At 39.1% G+C, this 16,320-nt stretch overlaps 1 protein-coding gene across 1 annotated transcript; it reads right to left on the bottom strand.

The window, feature by feature from the left end:
* Positions 1–2,618: 2,618 nt before the first annotated feature.
* On the bottom strand, positions 2,619–6,853 carry pcdh20 (protocadherin 20). The gene is made up of 2 exons (XM_005466858.4): positions 6,706–6,853; positions 2,619–6,310 (listed from the first exon to the last, which is right to left on the bottom strand). The coding sequence occupies exons 1-2, from the start codon at positions 6,751–6,753 to the stop codon at positions 3,689–3,691; spliced, it is 2,670 nt and encodes an 889-aa protein (XP_005466915.1). The 5' UTR covers positions 6,754–6,853; the 3' UTR covers positions 2,619–3,688.
* Positions 6,854–16,320: the final 9,467 nt, after the last annotated feature.

The raw sequence follows: 16,320 nt of genomic DNA, 5'->3' as shown, positions 1-16,320 counted from the left end.
CTTGTAATTATCAGTCTGTCACATCATTGTGAAGGAATATTGAGCAGTTTTCTTTACAGTATAGCTTTAGTTCATTCAGATTGTGAGCTATTCGTTATGTAGGCCCTGTCAGTCAGGTAGATGTCTGGACTTTGGGTCTTGCAAAACCTTAAGTAACTTTTTTTTCTCAGCCATTCTGTTGTAGATTTTCTGTTATGCTTGGGATCATTGTCCAGTTGCATGATCAATATTTGTCCAAGATGGCCTCATATTTGACTACAATACTTTGGTATACAGAGGTCCTGTGGGTGCAAAACAAGCCTAAATCATCACCCCTCCCACCATCGTGTTTTACGGTTACTATGAGGGTTTTTTGTGGATATGCTGTGTTTGGTTTTGGCACTGTGCACTATGACCAGATGTCTCCACTTTGGTCTTGTCTGGCCAGAAGTCTTATTGTTTCTTCAGATGCAACTTTGCAAAAGCCATGTTGCCACAGTCTCTACTGTCATGAACTTTAACATTTAACATGCAAACTGAGATCTGCAGAGTCTCAGATGTAGCTCTTGGTTGATGTGCACTTCTGGTAGATTGGGGCATTGTGGTAACACAAATCCTCCAGACCAGCAAATTGTCAAAACTTCCATTATAGTAAGAAACTTTACTTGTACATATGTACTAAAAGTGAACATGTGGGAAATAACACAGTGTTTTTTTTTTCAGCTTGTAGGCCACAACAGAGACATACAAGAGAAGAATTAATATTGAAACCAAATGTATTCTTTCCACCTACTGAAACATCTTAAAATGAAATAAAAGATTCAGGTATTGGATTTGCATGTAACAAAATAAAGAGGAAGTGCTCAAAAATGTAAAAAGTAATCTGATGTCAAGATCCAATCTTACCATTTATTAACATAAACCAGTGTTTGTTATTGCACACTGAACCATACTCTATCTTCATAACATCTGGGTTTTGGCCAGCACAGACATAAAGGTCTTGTATGACTGTTTCCTGTCTCAACATGCTGAATGAAACGACTTATTGAAAGAGTCAGAACGGGTGAAGGAGAAATGAGACACGCTAAAGTGAGACCTCAGTTGTTATTACTGCAATTAATCACAATCTGTAGTTGTTTGCTCAGAGCAAAAAAAAAAGAAAAGAAAAGAGAAAAAAAAGAAATCTGCAAAAATGTGTTATATTATGTGTCACCTGGCTACAGACAATCTGTGTCTGGGCTAAGCTACTTGAAGTTACTAAGTTACTGTAGGATGACATCAGCAGCATTATTAAGGTAAAGACTGAGTATCGCCTATGGCTGATACATGAGGAGAGACTAACATAGCACATGTATTTGCAATGTTGTTCTAGCATTGAAGACTTTCTGTAACACAGCCTTCCAATTCCTTTAGTCACATACATCTAAAATATGTTGATAAAAGCAAAAAAATGAATTAATCAGTAAAACAAAGAAATTCATATTTTAAGTTAATACAAATATTTAAGACCATAGAAGGTATATTGAATGTGTGGCTGGATTACTCCTTTTCTTAATGAATGTTAAAGTCAGAGCAATCAGTTACAGCTCTCATAGTACATGAGACTAATGATATTGATTTCCTTTATGCCACCCATATTATTACTTGTCTGAAATACATTATAGTATACATCCAGCATACATATGTATTTCAGCCTTTTTGTGATATAGAGTTTAGCCCAAGGTGATTACTAAGGATTACACGGAGCTATTTCCAGTTCCTGATGTGCTCTGCGATTTAATGGCGTGCTACTGTTAAAAATAAAAGGCTGGTATTAACTTGAGAAACTGCGCTGGAGAATGCATTCTCAATACAGGTTTGTTTGCATTCTTGCTGTCTTGTAAGAGCCAAACCTGAACTGGTTTTAGAGGCATATAACACAAACAGAGTACATCACTTGGGAGGGTGCACACAGTAGTTAGCCCAGGTACAAAGAGTCCTAAAGCCTTTTTGCCCACATAACTTTCATAGCAAACATACAAATACAACAAAGAAGCACAGGGCAGAGAAAAAGCAGCTTTACAAACCAAAAGGCTTTCTGAGTTGATCTGTTGGAGGAGAATGTGTCAGAAGCACTTTCACAGTTTCCAGATATATCCCAAAGTTGTTGTGGAATGAAAAGCACAGTGATTGCGAATACCACTCAAGAGAGGTGAGAAATGTGAATTTGATCCTCAAACACACCAGACACGAGCAGCTGTAGCACTATGTTTTTCCTTCTTAGTGGGACTCTTGGTATTACCTCACCAGGTCTGTTCTTCACAGGTGATGGCAACAACAATACAGGATCTCGTGCTTTTGATCTTTAACTCCTTCAGTGACACTCGCACTTTGTGAGATACAACAGGCACTTAATTTGTATACCAAATTTAATATATGAAGAAGATGAAGTCTAAATGTATTTTTTATTAGGTGCCAATCAGTATCAATCAATTTCCTTCCTTACATTTAAAGTACATTTGCTTATTTAGATTGAATCAAAGGTAGAAAATCTACATTCTTTGTGTTTTTCAGTTTATTTTAATCCAAACTACAAGCTTGTTTTCTTCCTGTACTTTCAAGCATATAAATTACATTTATACCAGTCAATCTGAGTGGCAGGTACTTTAAACCTTAAAGTTTAGACACACACATCTGAGTGCATGTAGGACATATATGTGATAGCAAGACATAATGAAATCAATACAGAATAAAATCCAGTGTATTATAAAAATAAAGTATCTTTAATAGTTACAAACAGTCTATCACAAACACTTGCATATTTTCACAGACACATTGAGAATTGCATGACTCTATAAAGGAAAGTGATGTATTTAACTTAAAAGTAGCTTTTTCGACACGTTTGGACACAGTTCCAGTAGCAAAGTGATGAAAATGTGATTTTTTTGTTGTTGTGCTGATTTGGCACAACAGCTGTACGGAATTTTTATTGATAAAAAGAAAAGAAAAGAGGACAAAAACAAACAAACAAACAAAAAAAAAACTCAAGGTGCACCTACAAGCTTTTTTTTCTGGAACATTATATCACTCAATTATCATTTATTTACTATATCATTGCACAACAACTGAGCAAAAGTAGAAAGTAAGACACAAGTGAAAACTCTGGGAAGAGACGTCTAGTTTGTTTGTTAGTCTAGTTTGGTCTGTTGTCATTGCGGTTGTCGTGTATAGAATGACGTTTTATGGCATTCACGTATTCTGTGTTAGTTTTTCCAATTCACTTTGATTGCCCTTTTCTGTATTACAGACCTCACGGTTACCTCATGAATATAGATAAACATTTAACTTGGAAATACATTCATTTTTCAATTATATTTGTATAACCGATACAAGTGACAGATGGTGTAAAGAGATGCATTTTTTTCTCTAAAGCAGTGTCTCTTGTCCTTACCAATCAAATGCAAAACTTGTATATAAAGTTGTAAATCTTTTTATACAGTATTTACATGGGACCTTGGTAATATTCACTGAGTTACTGTGATGTTTTTGTAATGACACCGTTGCTGCCTGCCAACAGTTGACAGAAAGCGGTGGCATTTGACAAAAAACAATCATGACAAAAACCCAAAAGAGGAACTTCATGTAAGAGAAAGTTCTTACAGTGAGTTTTGTAAACATTCATGTAAACAGTGGTGGTGTTTTTTTTTTTGAACGAGTAAACAACTGAACATCAGATGTTTGAGATCTGTCTGAGCTTTCTGTTCACAACCTGCATGGAGTCATTTTGAATTTTTAAAGGTATTTCCACTTCTGATCTTTTCATCCTGTTCTTTTTAAACCTCCTACAGCATATGTAAGATGTCAGCGTGACAACCAAGAAGAACAGCCCCAGACACGTCACTGAAAGAGCAATGAGAACAGGCTGACACGGGAACGGCTCATACCTCTCAGGCCCCTCTGCCATCTGGCCAATGTACCAGGGCCTCTCCTCTACCTCTATGTCAGCCTCTCTGGTCAGCAGACTTTGAATGTAACTTTCATTACTCACTGTTTCATTGACAAAGAAGTTAACCATGACTGTTGAGTACAGCGGTTCAGGTTGACCATGATCACTGACCTTCACCAGAAGGCTGTATAGGCCACGATTGCTGAGCTCCCTCTTTAATGTGATATTTCCTGTTTCTGGGTCAATGGCAAAAGACCCGGGCTCACCGCCTTTCCTTTTAATGATACTGTAGGCGATCACAGCATTCATCCCTGTATCTTTATCCACAGCGTACACCTCTGTGATTGATGTTCCTGGTACAGTGTTGGGCAGCACTAGCATGTAAGACTGATTCGACTGAGGAAAGAGGACGATTGGTGGGTTGTCATTTACATCCAACAGCAGCACGGTAACCATTGTGACAGAGGAGAGAGCAGGCTCCCCACCATCAACAGCCTCAATCCATAGCTGGTAGGTCCCCTGCTGCTCCCGGTCCAGTGATGTCTTTGCCCTCAGTGCCCCTCGGCCTGTGTCAATCATAAAAATGTCACTGCCATTCAGGATGGAGAGGGCCACCCAGCCATTTTCCCCAGCATCAGCATCAGTCACAGAGAGGACACCGATCTCACCGTAACCTGGGAAGTTCTCTGGCACAAAGAAAGTGAAATCCTTGTTGATGAATCGGGGACTGTTGTCATTGCGATCTTGCACGGTCACCACCACTGTTGCAATTGCCTCCCTCCTGGGTGTCCCCTGGTCCACCGCTCTCACGATGAACCGGTATGTCTCTTTCTCCTCACGGTCCAGCGATGTGGCCACAGTCAGGATACCTGTAACTCGATCCACAACAAAAATTCCAGGGGCATCGCCTCCGAGGAGGTAAAGAACTTCCCCTCTGCTTTCGCTGTCCTGGTCTGACGCTTGGAGCTGAGTGAGAAAAGTGTTTGGTGGATTGTTTTCTTCAACTGATATCTCCACCAAAGACTGCTGAAACACAGGGGCATTGTCATTCTCGTCCAAAACTTGCACTTTAAGAAAGGTCTTGATAACTATCCCACGGGTGCTATTAGCAACCAAAATAAGATCATACTCCTGTGTCCTCTCAAAGTCCAAGGGCTCTGTTGTCTCCAACAGGTATTCATTCTTGAACAGCTGATAGGGGCTCAGCCTGAAGGGACCAGGTCCTTCTAAATAACAGTCCACCCTTTGGTTCTTATCAATGTTTTTAACAGTAAAAAAAGCAATTGGAGAAAAAGCTGGCTCAGATTCCTTTATTGTTATCACCCCATCTTTTTCTGGCGCAATGTACCGGGGTATGACAGTAGGGGGTCCAGTGACAACTTTGATGATATGGACAGTAACAGTGGCTACAGCAGGAATACAACCAGGTCCAGTAGCCAGAACAGTGAGTTTGTAAAATGTGGCTGTGCCAGTGTCTATTTTCCCTGCAAGCTTGATCACTCCTGTAATTTTGTCCAAATGGAACAAGCTCCTGGTGTCCCTTGGCACGCGTTCACTGTAAGCATAGCTGATCTGAGCATTAGCACCAAGGTCAGGGTCAAAAGCATGCAGACGTGCCAAATGTACCCCTTTGGTGGTATTCCCATGCAGAGTGACATTAATTTGTGACTCTTTGAATTGGGGACAGTTATCATTCACATCCGTGATGACAATTTTCAAAGTCGCAGCGCCAAGTAGAGGAGGCGTCCCCCCATCCTCTGCAATTATATCGGTAATGTATTCCGCCTGAGTCTCTCGGTCCAAAGCTTCTGTCACTATGAGGAAAGGCGTCAGCTCACCTCCTTCATTCTCCTCAACATCCAATGTGAACGTTCCAAAGTCATTAACCAGCCAGTAGGTTTGCACTCCATGAGGACCCAGGTCTGGGTCAACTGCCGATTGCTCTACTGCATAGCGAGCATTGATTGGTGCGTTTTCAGGGACAGACATAGTGATCTCATCCGTGGGGAACTTTGGCCTGTTGTCATTAACATCCTCAATTAAAATCTTTACTTTGACAAGCTGAAAGTATTGTTGAGGCAGCACAAACACATCCAGTGAGAGGACACATCCCTGCCCCTCTAAGTTATCAGCACAGAGAGTCTCCCTGTCAATCTCTGTAGCAGATGTGTAAAGCTCCCCGGTGGTATTATTTAGGTTCACATACTGTTCACTGACCTTCTTTTGAGCAAGACTGAATATAAAGGGGGGGTCAACAGAGAAATCCAAATTTAAATCTACTCCAATAGCCCCTATAAAAGTCCCCCTTGGTAATCCCTCCTTTATCTTATAGATGAGCTCTTTTGCTTGACTGAAATTTGCCAAACAGGAAAGGGGGTTGGTGTAAAGCAAAAGGATGCACAATCCCTGTAAACACAAGAAAAGATGTTAAAAGATGAAGATATTGCGGTTTAATTAAAGTTAGTAAAGAAATAGATATTTGGGACATATTATTCTTATTCTCATTAAAAATAAATATTTTGTTTTCCTATCAGTTACAGAGCTGTTCTGATACCTAAATAACATCCATATGATCAGTTTATGAAGTGTTTAAATCAGTCCCTGAAATTAGATTGTTATGAAATCAAGGTTTATCTGCACAAGTTTAAGAGGAAGATGAGAATGATAAACAGTATGATGTATAAGGGCCTAATCCTATGTCTGCCTTAATGATATGAAATGGTGCTCACAAAGCCATCTAACATGTGTGTAGCTGCGTAACATTAAATTCTGTTTGTAAAGCAAATTGTTGTGAAACTTACCCATAGTCTTCCTCTTTTGCTGAGTCTAGGATGTCTGCTGTTGAACATGTTTATGTCCGTTTGTAGCACTTTCCACTCATAGCAGGAAGAGGAGCAGCTTAAGTAACCCAGGCATTTTGAGCGTTGAGCTGTGCAGACCTCTGCTAAGTGCTATGCCTTATTTCTATCTGACTTGAACAAGTCATTCATCCCACTGCTGGCTCAGGACACTCCCACCATATGCAAATCAGGCCCTCGTGACAACCAATGAGAGACGATGGCAAGTGGGAAATCCACTTTGCTTCACAGATTCTTTTGTTTTTTTAAAGCATGCTATCAAAGCACATCGACACACCTGCACCTTCTACACACGCCCACACGGCTTCTGCAAACCTGTCTGTGTGGCAGACTAAAAACATTTGATTGCCAACTGAGCTTATACTGACTCAGGCGACTAAGCCAGATGTAAAATATCAGGCGCCTACAGATTAGTTTAATCCAGCAGCAGTTAACAATCACAGCAGATATAAAAATGCACAGAATCAATTAAAGAAAATATATATGATAAACTGTAAAATGTTTCTTACAACCCCTAAATGGAGACTTTGATCTTCTAAATGCATCTATAGACAGGAAAGTATATTGTTAGATGCAGACATGATTTAGATTGATCGTAAACATAAGCAAATTTTGGGATTCATTTAAATATGGCTTCTTCATACATGCAGAATATGGACGAAATCAATAAAAGAAAAATGAAAATATCATCAGCAAAGCCAGCAGAGAGGTGATCTTGGCATCATAAGTGGTGCAATGGTCAGACTCTGGATTGAGCCTCTAAATAAATCAACCCACTAATCCCCATGTGTTCTAAATGCCAGGCCAGCTGTTTGCTGGGATTGGAAGCATACTGCTCAGAGAAACTAAATGATTGAAGTTCTTTGGAAAAGGGCAGATTGAGACAGTCACACACACTCAGTATGTGTCATACTGCGTTAGGTATTTCTTCATTGCAAGGGTTGGTGGCTGGGCAAAACTGGGGCTTAATCTTAGTAACACACTTCATGCATTTCCTTCTTTATTAGGTAAGAAATAGTAATAGTTGTTGTATTTTCTGTAATATTTTTGACACACCTGGATAATGCAGCATATATTCTAGTGACAGAACTTCTAGTATATTGAATAATCTCCAAATAAATGTTACATCCTGTAACCAGAGTTTTTCTGGTCCATGCACTGAGCTCGGAAATATTTCTGTAAACACAGACTTAAGACATGATAGGCCAAGAGGCTTTAGAGCGTGGGAAAGAAGCAGATGAGGGAAATTAGACTCATTTGAAAGCTGCCTTTAGGTACAGAAGGTCTGAGGTTTAGTTGCTTGAGATGACATAACAGAATTATTAGTGTGAATGTTTAGCTTGGAGGGATACACCCATTAGTTTGATATACTATTTTTTTGTTAAATAGAATATTTTAATCAAAATCACATAAAAATGACAAATTTACTGGTGGTAAGTAGCAATAAGAGTCTCTTTGTACAACCCCCCCTGTACACCAGAATAAAGCTGTTGGCTTTACATGATTTACTCCATAGTAGTTGCATTGAACAGAAAGACCAGTGACAGTGATGTCTTTTAATGACTTGTGTATCTGCTAGTCCTCATAGCTTGTGAACCTTCAGCTCATCTCAGCTTCAGAAATAACAAACCGAGGGCCATAGAAAACAAGGTTCGGAAAAAAATCAATTAGAATGCAAAGTAAGAACATTACATCAGTTTTGTGTTTCTGGTGTATGAGTCATCTTGACACAATATGAATGCAGTGCCCTGGTTTGGCCCATAGTCTGGCCTGCTAGTCATATTAATTTCTTTATCTTCTACTTCTACGTCTCACAAAGATTTAAATCTAAACTTATTAATTTTACGTTTAAAATTGCAGTCGACAGCTCTACAATTTCTCAAGTGTATTAAGCAACAGGAATTTAAATATTTTATTTCTTTTTTGTGCATTCTGTAATGTGGAATCGTATTATTATATTACACTACAAAAGATTGAATGAGGCAAGAGGCCAAGGCCAAGAGGCAGTATTTTTTTGGCCTTAATTACATCATTTGCTGCTCTGTCTGTATGAGATGAGGCTGAGTAATCTTTTCCCAGATCTCCTAACAGATGTCCTGTAAACTTGGTCTTTTCATTTAATCAAAGGGCTGCTAAGCTATCTTGATATCCACAATACAGATTCATGGCTGTTAAGTAAGGAGGATAGAAGATGAAGAAGCTATCTATCTATCTATCTATCTATCTATCTATCTATCTATCTATCTATCTATCTATCTATCTATCTATCTATCTATCTATCTATCTATCTTTTTCACTCTATTAAAAACATACAGTGCATAAAATTAAACAGCAGATAGCAGATGTTTTCCATTTACAATTTGTATAAATGTGGCTTTTCCAGAAATAAAAAAATCCAACTTAGGCTACTTTCCAGTATGTAAAAGTTTTGAGACTTAAGAGCAAGTTATAGGTTTTGTTAATTAATGTGATATATTGTATAAAAGCAATGCGGCAAAAGAAAAGGAAAAAAAAGGAACTTCAAGTGTTTTGAATTTGGAATTTTAAGAATGCTTTGAGATAAAACTACACCTGCTTGTCAGAAAAGGAAAGTGAAAGTACAGATAACTACACAAAGGATTGCATTTACGTTTTACAACACAGAAAAATCATTAAAATGAAACTTACTTGCAACCTATCACAAAAATCACATTATGCAAAGCAACATCTAGATAAGCTCATACTGAAAACAACAATCTGGCCAAAACCACCAATTACAATGTAATTGGTTTGATTTAACAACAAGGACAATGATCGACAGCAGAACCTCAAATCCATTGTGCAAGCTGTACCTGTTACAGAAACTCTCAGAACACACACACGCACACGCACACACACACACACACACACACACACACACACACACACACACATATATATTTAGAGTAACTAATGTGATTGTGCCAAAAATCAAAAGACACTACATGTAGTTCTGGCCTATAGCTTGAAAAAACCCTATTGTATATGATTACTCATTTCCAGACATATGTAACAAATGTACCACAGCTTTTTTTTTTTTTTTTTTTTAGAACTGCTTCTTGGCAAATCAATACACTGCAGTCGGAAATACTTGTTTTCTACCACTGAATTAATCAAACTTGTTTTTGCTGTGTTTATCACAAGCCGATAATTGTTGCAGATTAAGCACAGATTTCAGTTTAATGGAGTAGCACACAATGAAATGTGGGTAAATTTATTCAACTGGGCAGAAATCCATTCAGTTCACATATATTATGTCAGTCATACTTGAGCGGGAGCCACAGTAGAAAGCCCCTACAGTTACTTTACTTTGCAATACCAGGATGCATAATGGGCGCTATTAGCATATAGATATATCTTGACAAAGTCTCAGTATTAACCTTTAGCACCATGATAGAAGGGTAGGCCTAAATGCCAATAAAAAACCTATCTTGTTTCTATAGTTCTGTTTGGGAACAGCATTATCCAGCTGTGTGCTCTTAGTGCATCCCTCTGTCTCAAGAGGACAGTCTTCAGTATTGCCCACAGCATTACTACTCATCTCCAAGGAGGAGATAGCAGATAGTGATTAGTTCTGCTCCTAATAATGAGAAGGAGAACTATTTTCTTTAACATTATGGGAATACAATTATTATTATTTATTTATGTAAGGTAGGAAAGAGTTATTATAAAGTAAGCAGTAGTTGTTCTTGCTCTGTCAGTGCCATCTACTGGTTGAATTAACATAAAAGAAGAAAAAAAGGTGTGTTTCGGCTACATGTTAACAGTCCAGATATATGGGACTACTTTTGTTGCTTGTTTCTAGTTGGGCCCCAAATGCCATCTTGGACCTAATCTATAGTTTTGTTATTACCTGCCTTGGTTTTATAGCTGAATTAGATCGCTACAAGTGTGAGAGTCGAGTCCAAGGCTAAAAACTTGCAAAAGTACTTATCCCTGATAACTCGATGATTTGTCATTTTTCCTGTGGAGACCCAATTTTCTCAAAGAGGGAAAGCTAGAAAGGAAAAATACTTTAAAATGTCTCTGTGGCTTGCCATTATAGAACCAATTTTGGTGTAAAATGGAGCTGTCCTAACATGATATTATACTACACAATTTCTGAACCCCAAAGGTCTATTTGTATTAACTGAAAAAAAAAAAAACTTCAACTCCTCTCCACCCCCTCCTCACATCTCCCCTGCTGCTTCTCTCTTCTTCTGTTTTCACCCATCAGTTTTTCTCCCTTTTCTGCTCTTGTCAGCTGCTAAAGATGCATCCTGGCACAAATGTAAGAAAGCTCATCTAAGGCTGGGAGAGAGAAGCAAGGCAAGAGTATGAAATAATACAAAATCCTTGTGAGCTCGTATTTGAGACAGACAGAGAAAAGAGATGGTAAAATAGTGCGGGAGTGGTAAACCGCAGAGTAGTGTGAGTGTGCCTTTGTGCCTGTGCAGGTACAGACTGGATATATCATTGAGAACAGGTGCTGTGGTAGAATGTATGTCCCTCACAGCTGCAGCCAAGGAGATTACTAGCCCGGCTTCCTGGTAATGAAGTTTCTATCGATTGGCCCACCACAGGTTCTTGTTTCTGCCTGCTAACAGTGTGACTATTTCAAAGCCTCAGTTTGAGGTTTTTGAGTACATCATTAAGGTATAAAATTGAGTTTCCGGAAGGGTTCGATTTGTTGATGGAAAATAATCGCTTAGTAACTTTTTATACATCCATATCTCAAAAACTAAGTCAATTGTTGCCTCATTGGTTTTAGAGAAAATCAATTCTTGCTCCGGAAAAGGCTTTTTCATTCTGTTACTGCTGTGAAACAACACATATTTAGTCCGGATCCAACACATTACACAGCTGACATTGTTTATTAATACAATACAATGACATGTATATTTGGGAGCAGTGTACACCACAGATGCCTTTTATTTTATTTTGACAAAAAAATGAAACCACAGATTTAAGCAAACAGGCTTTAGTGAGCATCTAATCAAATTTTGCCTTGCATAACAGTAATAATTCTGATTTCCTCAATAATCAGTGAGCGTGATTTTCAGGAGGCGTACAGAATAAAACAAAAATGGGAAATTGCAAAGAGAAATCGTAATACAGCTCAGAGCTGTTTAACTAATACGGTAAGTTCCTGTAAATTGAATGCGCCATGTTAAAACTGTAGAACTGGCTGATACAGTAGCTCAAACATTATTTCAAAGGCACACTGTTGAAAGCACAACATGTGGAACCTTGAAGTAGCTACAGCAACAGAAGACCATGCTGGATTTCATTTCTGTCAGCCAAGAACAGGATCACAAAGAGTGGATAGGAGAAGATTAGAAAAAGCATGAAATAAAAGTACCCAAGGCAAACATTGACGGCTATTATAAATTTAGTGAAATTTCATTTTCAAAGGGATGTCTATGACCTTGACTTTCATGAGCTGCCAAGCAGCAGGGTTAAGGGCATTTTTTTTAGTATCATATAATAGGTACTGATATCATTGATTTTAATTTTTGTAACTGTACTTCTGAGTGTAATTTGAGATTTAGTTTGTCTGGTCATACGGGGGCTTGTTTCTGTGCGATATCAGGAATGGTTCAAAGCATATATGCATTCTCCAGTACAAGGAGAAATCTGTATGAAAGATACCATTTTCATTTGGTTACAAAACACTATTAGACTTTGTGTTTACTTTAGGACATGAGCCAGAATTGTGAATATGATGCTAAATTATGTCATGAATCCAAACAGGGTCAAAAGTATACATATATACAGTACATACATTCACGTACAGTACACAAGTTGGGAACTCTTGGAGCCATTTCTAACTAAAACTGATTTCAAGACGATTAGTTCAAAGAACTGTACGTAAGTTATTCAGATGATTCACCGCTGTGCCAAAGGACTGTGCACCCACTTCGTGTTTTACCAAAGATGAAAGATGTGTGCTGTACAATCAGTCCACCCTGGAAATAGAACAGTTCAAACAAATCTTACCACGACATTCATGCCTATGACGAGTGGATGTAAACTTCTGACCACAACTGTAGGCGGGTGTTAAATTACCACACACAAGATGAATGAAATCACAGGAATGACTCACTTCAACTATAAAACAGGTGTGTACAGAAACAATGGTGTAGCAACTGCAATTGGGTGTTGTCAAAAAACCATTATATAAAAAAATCAAAATTAGATGAAAAAAAATCCCAGTGGAAATTAAAATTGTCTGCCAACAGATGCAAACTGTGCACGAATACTCCGGAGATCTGCATAAAAGCTATTTCAGATTTTGTAAGGTGAGTTAACAGCATTTATGTTCTCTCATCCACTAAAACACCAGCGCATGAGTTTTTGAATCAGTGGGTGAAAGCTTGAGGTCAGAACTTACTTACTCACAGTTTGGTGTCTGGAAAGTTCAAAATTGGGAACAAAAATGAAATACAAAAATTCCATCAGGAGGTGTCTTACCCTGGAAGACTCATATGCTTAGCCTCCTATTAATTCCAACATGTGAGATCTCCACATGATTTCAAGCTTGTCTTGTGACTGCAACACAAAATGAACCCACAAGCAACACTCCGGGGTGCCATAATTTGAAGCATGATACTAGGACTGAAGCTCATGTGATGCCCTTGTGCTTAGAAGAATGTACCAGACATATCTTTCCAACTTTACGCAAGGATGGGCCAAAGCTGATCTTCAACCCTGGGGGTGCTTTTGATTGACTGCACATGCCCACAGTTCAACAACGAGGCTCTCTTTTTAAAAAAACAATTCTTGGAATGGATAGTTTATAATTGGGAATGCAGTTCTACTGTTATCACAACATTTCACCTGGACACCCTCATCTGCTCTCTTCCTCCCCCATCTTACCTCCCTTACACACACCTGCACACATAAGTACATATAAGTACCTTCACACCCACACGAACCCACGCATCTGTGATTTATCCACGTGACATGCTGAGATACATGCCCTCTGTGCAGACATGTCACCATTTCTCAAACAAACCTATCTTCAGCTATCTGTCCATCCATCCATCCCAGCTGTCACAGGGTGCAAAAAGGGGTATAACCTGGACAGGTCACCAATCCATTATTGGTGAACCCCATCATTTATAACTAAGTTTTCATTCTTGTCTGTATTTCCTTCTTACATATTCATATTTTAAATGTTGCAGACATTTAGAAATTATTTCGACAATCATAATTTAAACCCCATCTGAGTCTCTCATCACACAAAGGTGTAGTCAAATGAGTCATTCGGAGTGAATCACCAAAATGCCATAAGGGCACAGATGAGAACTATGTGCCACTTAGCTGGAACTAAAGCTCGTGCAACGCCATGTGCAGTGACATAAACATACGCATGGAGGTGAGATAATTCCTAAAGGCACGGCACTAAATTTGGCATTTTAAAGCGCCATACTGAAACCTCTACGTCCATGTGCAAAATGTCAACACTCCAATACCTCACATGTTTTGGATGTCCAAAATACTAAGTGTAACTTTTAAATCTGGAACTGGAATACATGCAAATCCTGTCTGCCACATTACCATTTACTGGTGTTTTGCAGATTTGAGCCTATGTGTTTATGCAACTTCAAGTAAACTGATTGAAGTAAAAAGTTCTTCTAAGCGGCAATTTAATAATACATTTAAAGGCACCGTTATTTACCAAGCTTAGGAATATCTCTGGGATTTTTTCCCCCTGTTTGTTCAAGGGTTTTATTGAGACAGCCGTTATATAATGTCATTTAAACCAGGCACAAGAACAAGACAGGCTAAATCATAAAGATTATACTGTACAGATCCAATTACTGTGAATGACAAACCTGCCCCAGCTGCTTGCTAATGCAACTGATGTGCAGCAATACATCATTGGGATGCTGTTGTTGTGTTGTTTTTATTGAGAACACTGAAGTGGCCTGATGTGACAGTGTGAGTGAAGATCCTGGGAGACAATGGACTTGCTCAAGGTCATATCTGACAGGACATTATGCTCAGAGCCTATCTGACTGTCTGAGGAGGAGCTGGAGGGGAATAAATACAGTATGCGTTTCCTGTCCTTCCCTTGCATCTTCCTCCTCTCTGTGGTTAGCATGCTGAGAAGGGCCCTTGAAGATACATTTTGCTTTGTACTCCAGATTACTTAATGGCTTGCATTCGCTGACCACCATTAGCTCTATTTACACAGTATGCTTCTTGTTCTTTCTCTGTCCACATGAGTGTTATGCATTTGGATCAGGATGGGAACAAGCCTGCACTAAATAACATAATTCAATGCGGTGAAGCTCGCTAGGTGATGTACATATGTCCTTCTGCCCTCTGGAGATTTACGAGTGGGAGGGAAAATAGGCAGAATGCGGATGCTCTGGTGTCCTTTTGATGGCATCTTTATTACCTATTTGTGACATGAGATTGAAAACCCCGGGAAACTGCCAGGGAGGGCAAGGCTGTGTGTCTTAGGGTGTGTAAGTATAGGTATATAGATGAAAAGGGAAAACAGGACAAAGAGGGCAAACAGTTGGTAGCACTGGAGTCCATATGGAGAAAAGTAAATGTTAAATAAAGATGAATTGGATAAAATGAAAAGAAAGACCAAAGAAAGGACACGGAATGGGGCACTTGGGAGGAGGGGCATCTGATGAAAAGGGTATCTGCTCTCCCAGGGGTCAAGCTGTCAGAGTGACTTGGTGGCATTTGTTGTCCCACCTTTCCACTGTGACCTTACAATGAGCCAAGGGGAAACAAGAGACTAGCATAGTGGCTTGTCATCAATATCGCATCTGACACCATCTCGCTCTCTCTTTCCCTCTCAAGCAGACTCATGCCAACCCATCAGCCCATGATGTGTACTTACAAAGGCAGACAGTGTCTTGCAAGCTCAGGTTGCACTGCAAGATTTAAACCTGGAAAACTTTAATTGATGAGCTGTCTGTCTATACTTGGCAATGTCAAGAACAACTTTTTTTTTTTTTTTTTTAACTAAAAGCTGAATCATGATTCAGCAAGTGCAGAGTCTATCTCGCAAATTTATTCCAAACCTATTTCCGAAAGCTAATTTATGACAAATTTGACATTTCGGGAATAGGTTTCAAAAATCATTGGTAAATCCTTGTGATTGCTTGGCGATTCTGCTGGTCAGATCCAGAAGAGATATATATTCTTTTTACTGATGGCTTCGCGAAGAAGAGAACCGTCAATCATCCATTGTACAGCCTACCTGGAATAATAACCTCTGTTTAGAAACAGTTTTATTTATTAGTTCAAAGGAGGAAACTGATCAGTTCTTGCCAAAGAGTAATGAGATGGTTCCCACCTCCATCTGCTTTCAAATACCCCCCCCCCCCGTTCCCTCACACACTCGCATTCACATTTCTCCCACATGGAACATCAGCCATCACCCTTTATTTACGTGAAACAAAAAAAGACCTCCAAATGATGAATTCCCAGGCAACCTGTCTCAACTGTCCTCCCTCTGTGTGATTGTCAGCATCGTTTACCCCTGCCATATTTTTTCACTTTGCTAATTTACCCACAAGGTGAGAGGGT

This window comes from Oreochromis niloticus, linkage group LG1, assembly GCF_001858045.2.
Source record: "Oreochromis niloticus isolate F11D_XX linkage group LG1, O_niloticus_UMD_NMBU, whole genome shotgun sequence".
NCBI classification, from domain to species: domain Eukaryota; kingdom Metazoa; phylum Chordata; class Actinopteri; order Cichliformes; family Cichlidae; genus Oreochromis; species Oreochromis niloticus.
The sequence above is the reverse complement of the archived record's forward strand: the minus strand, read 5'-3'. Positions and strand labels throughout refer to the sequence as shown.